General features: G+C 31.7%; 1 protein-coding gene across 1 annotated transcript; it reads right to left on the bottom strand.

Moving 5' to 3' along the window:
• Window positions 1–5,712: 5,712 nt before the first annotated feature.
• Window positions 5,713–7,416, bottom strand: LOC106108415. The gene is made up of 3 exons (XM_013289579.1): window positions 7,311–7,416; window positions 6,718–6,901; window positions 5,713–5,985 (listed from the first exon to the last, which is right to left on the bottom strand). Exons 1-3 carry the CDS (start codon window positions 7,379–7,381, stop codon window positions 5,713–5,715), a joined length of 528 nt encoding a protein of 175 aa, XP_013145033.1. The 5' UTR covers window positions 7,382–7,416.
• Window positions 7,417–9,242: the final 1,826 nt, after the last annotated feature.

Here is a 9,242-nt window from a genome sequence, read left to right as displayed (position 1 = left end):
GTTACGGAAGAGATGTGAGTGATGTTCACAGTTGCCAGTTATCGAGTGTACTGACGGAGGCTGCCGCGCTGTTCTCGTTCTATCGTTTGCAGGGCGGACGAGTCCGCCGCCCGCCCAGCTAGCGGGCGCTACGAGCGGTCGCTACGTTCGTCCTTACTCTGACATTGCTACTAAGTTCGATGTTATTTTTATAACAATTGTCAAAGGAATAATATCAATAATGCAGTCCTAATATTCTTTTTAAATAAAAAATAAGTAGCGTTTATAACTGTTGATATTAGTTAGTGTTTTGTTGTATTGGGACAGCTTTTTTTGGGAACAGCCTTATGTCGAGGAATGAACTGATAGGGGCTGATGATGTAGACTGAAACCTGTTTTAATACTTATATAAAAATACCTAATCTATTTCTATTTAATACTATCGGACGGTCCAGAGGATAACAAACGATAAATAGATGACATCTTGTCCTTTAGAGCTCCAGTGAGCCAGGTTGATTTTTTAAGGTTATTTAGCTCCCCTGATATCAACAACTGCCAATTACGCAACACTATATTCATCTCTCACTTCCACTAAAATCGATAACTTATTTTGAGCGTTTCCAATTTTCTCAAATCAAGGTTTTTCGCATAACAGTACTTTAGCAAGAAATATTTTTCAACTTACGCAACATTCGCCTTCATTATTTCTGACTTAGTGATTTTAAGAGGATATTATGAAAATAGCAGCAATTCATACCAAGGTAACAAAGTGCTCTTCAAATAATTACTTCCCACACATTATCAAGAAGCAAGGTTTCTTTGGTATGAAGATGTTTATGTAAATATTTTCGTTTTACAAACAACAAAAAGACTATGGTAGTTTTATAGAGAAAAATCTTTCTAACTCAAAGATAAAAATGAAGGTTCTGAACTATTGAAGAACTTACTAAACTAAAATTAAAAATTTTAATAAAGTGATACTTCAAAAACTAATAAATTTTCTAGTATTTTCCTTATAAATCTCTTGTTGGATTCCGAACTTCAGTAAACAATTCTATAAAGTTCGCTTGGAATAACTTAGAAATTCAAAACTATTATGAAGTATCAAGTAACATTTCACGTAAAGGAAACGTGGAATAAATACCAAAGTAGACTAAATGAATATAATATGATTGTCGGATGTCATGTAATTTATGCTATTATCTATAGACTTATAAGTCTACTTGTAATTGGTTTTGCGGAAGAGCTTAAAGCTCATTCAGTTTGACATTTATATGCCCTATGTTATTAGGATATCTTGTTGGTTTCAGAAATGATTTCGATCGCATAAATCAATGTGCTATTTCTCTTACTATAATAGATTTTACGTCAAACGTTTATGCAATAGCAATAAAATTATATAATCTATAGAAATCGATTAGTTAAAGAAAGAATAGAAAAAAGGGCAATGAAATAAATTCCTTCCTCACATATGTTTATGCATAGACAAATGAGCAGTGTAGAGTAACCCAAACCGGAACCGAACAAGGAAAATTCATTGACCTTGATAAGTTGTCTTTGAAACTTATCCCAAGCGGACGTAAACAGGTCAAGTTCAAGTAAGATCCGATCCGAGTATTGAGTTTACAAGGTAAATGACAACTTTTATCGCATCTTCTTAAACTTCTATCTTCTTTCGAACGTCAGCAATCATCAGGGCAACTTGCACTATTGATACTACTTAGTTACTTGACAGCAACACAGTAAAATACTTATAACAATGAAAGGGAGCTAAAGGTGTTACTTAAGGAACAAAACTAAGTAATACTAATTGCAAAATAAAGTAAATAACTTGATCATAGTAATCTAAGTTAAATATTTTATTTTCTTAAACATTAAATAAAATATGTCTTTGCTATAAATTGCTTAACTGGAATTAAAAGTAAAACATCAAAGAGCTAAACTACCAGACGGAAAAACATCTGGCTGTGGACGCCGTCTTTAGAGCGGAAATAAGTTTTCATTTTAAACTGTAAACTCCTTTCATACGGAATTATATCTTCTTTTCGTGAACAGTAAAATAACTACTAACAATTTTTATGTGTTAACCATAAATACATGATTACACTAAGAACAAAGTATTTATGTAATTGCTGTGTTTATTTAATTTATAAATAAATAAAAAAATATGTAATTTTTTTTTTATTCTTATCTCAACAAATAATTTGACTAAAGTTTTACAATTTCATATTTATCGTAAAAGCTTTCGAAATAATGAAGCCTGCAACCCTGCATTGAAGTTAATTAATTTGAACGCACTCATGTTAGAGGCTTTTGCACTTGGAATGCCGAATGTTTTAAAAGTTGTAAAACTACCGCATATTTCAGTCATATTTAGCAGGAGCCTGACAATCGTGTTAACGTCAAAGTTACTTGATGCATGCCAGCCGTTGTCATGGCAACGCCCAGTAGGATAGCTATTGTGTTGTAAACTTTGAGTATAGAGAAATGGACTAAGCAAAACGTTGTCATTGTAAAAAATATTTCAACTACTTTTCCTGTAAGGTAAGGTAAGGTAAAGTTGACAGATATGCCATCACATATGCCCATATCATGCTGGCACATCTTATTCAAGAACGCAAACTAAACTCAGACAATTACGCACACCAAAACAGCACACAAGGGAGAACGTTTGTATTTGACAGACGGGATAGTGTGTGCTTAACTGGTCCTTTAACTTAAAAGTCAAAGATTGTAACAGATACTTTAATGGATGCAGCTTACATGTGTTGTTGTTTATGAGTAAATTATACGCTTGTACGGACATACGTTAAGCAAAGTGCAAAGCTTTCCGAAAATTAACTGACGGTTTTAACTGAGTAGTCATATTTTTAGTTAAAACTGTGCAAATGTAGGCTTAATTATACACCTGGGTTGAACTGAACATAAGTAGCGGGCTAAAATATTTTCTTTAAGATAAGAGACCCAATAATTGATAGTTTCGTTTTTACTCTGTTACTTACCTTACAGTTATGGTAGTTATCTCAAACTAGCTTTCGCCTGCGACTCTTTCCCCTTTTATTAAAAAACAATAACAAGTAGCCTATATGTCTTTCCAGACTATGCCCTATATCTACGCCAATTTTCATGCAGATCTGTTTAGCCGTTTAGGCTACAAACTGTAACATCCATCGATCTAAACTTTCACATTTATGAGATTAGTAAGAAGTAAAAGGTATTGATGTCGGTATAGAAATGAAACATTGTTATGGATTAACATTTATTGAAAGAAGCACATTTATACACAGATATAATTAAAAACTTGACATATAGATATTAAAACAATTGATATTTAAGACATTGACGTTACGAAATAACTTTTTTTTAATTATCTACTAAACCGAGTATTGTTTTAGAAATAGCGAAAAATACTAACTACATGTATGTATTTATAATGTGTCTAAAAAGATAGATTAGTTTGACAATTCATTTCAAATTTAGTAGGGATGGGTTGTGTAAAATCAGTCATAAATCTTATCGATTTTCGATTTTTATTCTTATGTAAGTTGGAATCGATAGATTCATAGTTATAAAATATGAATTAAAATAAAAACACTGTTTTCTTAAAGTAATAAGAACCAATACAAATAATGAGAGCAAATAAATGTTTATTACTACTACAGTCGTACGTAATCGAATTGGATTTCGCTATTACTTCTGTCATCGCTGAATTCTCTACACTATAATCAATACTAAAATTGTTCTTTAAATTAGTTAATAAGAAAATAATAATTTTAGTTGAGTTCGATAAATATTTAAACCCGAATGTCGATAGTTCATAATAGTTCGCAATGCGTGTTTGTTTCGTCAGTACGATGTTTATTAAGTACGGCATCGAATTCTGTTTGAATGAAGGCATTTGCCTTCAGAATTCGATACTTCATATGCGTCATTTATCAAACTAATCTATCTTATTTAGACTAACAATAATGTCAGGATATACTAAAAAATTTCGATGATTTCCGAGAATATAGCTTTACTATTATATACTACTGTTAGCACATTAATATTGTTCGAAAAATACAACATACAATTTATTATCACATTAAGGTTATATTGCGCTTCCAGTCATCACAACCTTCACGCTTCCACCAAGTTCGTTCAATCGTCAACACCACGTGCATTTGCTAACGCGTACCTAGCCTTGCCAGTTGTATATAATAAGCGATAACCTTAATGCTATAATTCCAAAGAGATTCAAATAATATACAGAGGAGGCATAGTTGACATTTCTCTTGAGATATTTTTCATACGATCATCACTAACGCTATCTATTGATAGCCTCAAAACCCGATGTCAATAATTAATTTTATTCAAGTTAATTGCCAATAGACCATTAGAAAATATTTCAATGTTTATATTTTATTTTATAACACTGTTCAGTTTATTTTGTGTTAAGTTAATTATTTTATATATTTATTAAAAGTCAATACAACGACAAGAGGTGGCATAATACCTTTCAGAGAAAGTACCGGTGTTTTTTTCATGCCTAGTCTATATATGTTTTAAATGTCTTTGTTTAATTCCCAACTACTATTTAACTATAATGGTTATGATATGACTATGTAAACATGTAATAACTACTACAGACGCTAAATCCTGGCTGAAGAGCCGAACAGTTCAGTTAAAACTGTCAGTTTCAATTGAGCGTATGTAGGACTACAGTTTTCGTAACATGTATTGTTTAACATTGCTTGTTACTTATTGTTATTTTATTCATTTGAATTGAGGTAAAACATTAGAGACTGATGGAAAGTCTTGGTAAATCTTATTTCGTAATTAAAATTTTACTAATGCTTGATAAGTGCATACCAAATATATTTTTCATAAATATAATTTCAAATTTAATATCGAAATAGAAACATCTTTTACGTTAATATTTTATATTACACAGTATATATTTCTTAAAATAATGTCCATTATCAAACTCTCCAAATACTGAAATTAAGAAAAAAAAGCAAACCTGAATATGAAATTAAAGGATAAACAACAACAAAACAATTTTTATTGCTTTACAAATTTTGATATTTCATATTATGAAAGAGAGTATAAAAAACTTAGTCTAACTTCTTTAATGGTAATCGAAAAATATGAAATATTTCATCATAGTTCATACATTCCTTTCAAAACAAAATATTCAGACAATAATGGCCGGTTTCTCGGCTAAAATACCATTCGTTAGTATTTTTGATTCGATAATTTCATGAAATGCGTTTCCGAACTACGTTACTTAAGTTTTACTCCGTTGAAATTTACATCAACTTAACTCTAATGAATCATTAGGTAAAGATAAAATCAATAGAAACTTCGTCAACATTAGAAATAAAAATTATTTCATGAACAAATTATAAGATGCACGATTAAAAACTCCCACCCACTACAAACTTATAATCGGTCGATAATTTAGACGGGCACTTGATCGGAATGAATATGTATGATACACAAGTCCCACAGATTTGCTTTGATATGATTTTGTCTTGACAGCCCGAACCAAACTTTCAGACATTAAAAAGTCTGAGGCTCTAAAAGTAAACCTAAAATGTCGGGAAAAGCAAACTATATTGTATTGACAAAAGAACTCTGTAAAGCGATGAAACCGTAACCAGAGAAACTTCAAGAATTAACAATTACAATTATTTAAAGGATAGATAAGATTTTTTTAAACCATCACTAACATCGACCGGATTTTACAATTTAATGAAACCGGGGTCCATTTATTAGGTTTTGTGGCACATTATGATACACGGGTGCCACCGGCAGATTACCTCCAATCATCATATTATTTTGTTGCATAGGCGTGTTATTGTTGACGTCGTATTGAGGCCTATAACCTCTTCGTGCCCTAGCAGGATGTCCAACGTGAGGCAAACGACGTAAGCGTTTCGGACGCGGGGGACGCGCCTTGCTAGGCTTGCATGGCAAAACCAAATTTGGCACCGGAGGAACCACGGGAACCGGTATCGGAACCTGTAAAAAAAGCTTTGTTAATACTATCCCAAGTTTATTATAAAGTCACATATTATACTGTAATAAATTAATAGAAACGGATACACATTAGTACTAATTTAAACATTTGTCGATGAAATATTTTAATTCTGAAAGTTATCTCTACAATTAGGACACACCTTAGGAGTATACATTAAGTTATTTTTCTTTTTTGTAGTGAGTTTAGTTTTAGTTTTTAATTCTTTGTCATGTAAAACTTTTATTTTTTATTATAATGTTGTGTTAGCCTGTAAGTGTATCCATGATATTGTGTTTTAGTTATAATTACTTTTCTTCATCATACAGAACTTATTTCATGTGATACGTTGGCTTCCTATTGAAAATAAATAAATAAATTCTAAAGACGATAGTTGTAAACGCCAGCAACAATCTGTTGCACGAATAGACCGGCACGTCCCGTGCAATACCACGACCACACAGAAGACCGGCATGAAGTAGAAAAAATCCTAAGGTTTGGATGACAAGTGTGCGTGCTGAAGGCCTAATTTTGACATGAGAAAGATTTAGGAAGAGGAAGTGAATTTGAGGGCGATGCAAGAGCATAGGGCACAGGTGTCCATTCGCTATTTTGGCGAATTCAGGTGGCCGCTTGCTGGTTTCCGACCTTATTAATAATAATAAAATGTAAAATTGATAATGTAAATCGTGAGTGTCAAGATCCAACAACTTTTAAAGCTTTTTTTGTTTACTTACTCTATCATTCTCATCATGAACTTCGCGCATGTTAGGTTTATCATCGTTTTTAGGTTCAGCAACTATAGTTTCAGGTTTTTCAATTGCGGTAAAACGCTTATGCTCTTCTTTCATCTTATCCAACAACGACCTTTGTTTCTCAAGTAATTCAAGTCGACGCTGCTTCTCCTTAATCTTCAGAAAACTGAAAAAAATAATGATGTACTTACACCGACATAAATGAGTTCAAAAATTATTCAAAACACATAAAACATTGACTTTTAATTTTTCTAGGGTAGACTTTCTATTTTTACATCATTTATAGTTTGTTTATTTCGCATTCAAAGGAAATAACAAAAAACATTGTATTATTGCTATAAATAAAAGGGTTTTTTTTTTTATTCAAACCTTTTATAAAAACAATAATAAAAACGTATATGTAACCTTTTTTTATTCTTTATTTGTTTTATATTCGAGTAATAAACAAATGAAAACATTGTATCTTCTGTTTGAAATGACAAGTTATAAAATTAAAAAAGCAATTTCATAGAAATACACTAACAAATAATGATAGTTTTTGAATAATGATATAGATATATCAGTTAATTACTTACATTTCGATAGGTACCGAACATTTCACTGACTGCTTAGTTGGGTTCTTTCCACTTTCCTTTTTATCAGACATTTTCAATATGAACAAACTTTCCTACAAAAACAAACAATTATAGAATTTTTAAAACGAAAAAAAAAATTAGAAGAAATACACTAACTATTATTATTCGGTATGTATAAAAATATAGCAACGCTGAATTGATTAGAATAATAAACTGGTAAACTCAAGTACAGTATTGTTTACTAATTTTAAAAACGAATTCCACACAAAGTTACATTTTAAAACAACATCTAACTTCATAAAGACCACTTTAAGTAGCACTGTAATAAATAAAACTGAAATCTAGAATAAATAAACAATCTAAACAAATGTTTATTTCACTTGTAAACAATACAGCGATGAAAGCTCTAACCTCAGAGGAGGCGCGGAGCTATGTTGTAAGCGCATGCAGACAGCAGCGACTGGGTGAGAGGCTAGGGCGCCGTAGCTCCGTAGCGGCGTAGCAGAGTAGCGGTGTAGCGTCCGCCCGCCCAATGCCATGCGCGCCTCCCTCGCGCCCAATGTAATGCTCGCATTTATTTTATTCTCGTGCATTTTATTGTCTTTCGTGATTGCAAAATACAATACATACATCAATATGAGGTACGATTTAAAAACTACATCAAAAGTAATACGTTATTATAAATGTACTTTCACCCGATTTTATAGTAAATTTCTTTAGATATTTTTGTTTATCATATCGTTGTTATTAAGTAAAGTTTTTAAATTTATACTAAAAATAGAAAATGTAACTCTAGCTTAATATACCTAGAAATAGAAGTTTTAGAATTTGTTTGTACTAGTTAATATCGACGTTAAGAGTATTTCTACACAGGTAACTTTTACTAATTTTCTCGTTTTACTAATTTGTCTCTGTCATTGTTTTATTTAGTTTGAACTTTAACATTTTAAAAACAACTTTGTCAATGTATTATTTTACTTCTTGAAGTTTCATTTTAGGGATAGAGTTTTGTGGCTATGCTCATTAAAATTCCTCACATCGTATATCTAAACATGTTATTTTAAGTCGCAAAAAGAATTATTCCTACAGGACTAGATACATTTATTTTGAGACTAATTTTTCAAAGAAACAAGATCAATAATATACCTTTTACAAGTATACTGCAGGATACTACGACGGTGGTTCAGAAGCGTCAATAACTCAAAGTAGATAAGCATCTTATTCTACAGGGTCAAGTTCTATTCCCATCTTGTGCATTGAATTTCATATGTACACATTTGTCCGACGTTTTTACAGGGAAAGGAGATCGTGATGAACAAATTCAAAGATGGCTGAAGTCGGGCCAGTGTGGTTGACAAGGGCCTAAACTTAACATATCCATTTACTTCTAGGGTGCAGAAATGCTGATGATATATTGGAATTACTCTCATTTTATTGTAGCCGATGTTAATCTTTAACGCATTAGGTTAGGTCATTCACTGTTACACAAATACAAAGGTTTAAATTCGTAGACAACATACAAAAACAATTGTAGTCTTATCAGATTCTTCAATTATAAAAGGTAAAAAAACATAGTCTGGAAAACGCTTGTTGAGTAAGACAATTAAAAATTAAGAACAATTAACAGTTAAAAAATCTTCGGAGAAGAGCGATTTAGCAATACGTTAAAAATAAGCGGATTTTTATCAATTACGATCATAATATTCTTAAAGGCCTAGTATACATTAATTGGGGATTAACGAAAAAATTAATGTTTTTCGAAGAATATTTTCATCGATAATTTACGTAATTAGACTTATAAGAAACAACGGACATAAGCTGTTTTATACCGATTCACTTTCCTGTTCATATTATACTTCTCAAAGAACTTGGCGGCTCAAGGTCATCTGCGCGCTGCGCAGTACCTTCCCCCCGCATCCCTGTTCGCCGCTA

Source organism: Papilio polytes, unplaced genomic scaffold (genome assembly GCF_000836215.1).
Source record: "Papilio polytes unplaced genomic scaffold, Ppol_1.0 DF821511.1, whole genome shotgun sequence".
NCBI lineage: Eukaryota > Metazoa > Arthropoda > Insecta > Lepidoptera > Papilionidae > Papilio > Papilio polytes.
The sequence above is the reverse complement of the archived record's forward strand: the minus strand, read 5'-3'. Positions and strand labels throughout refer to the sequence as shown.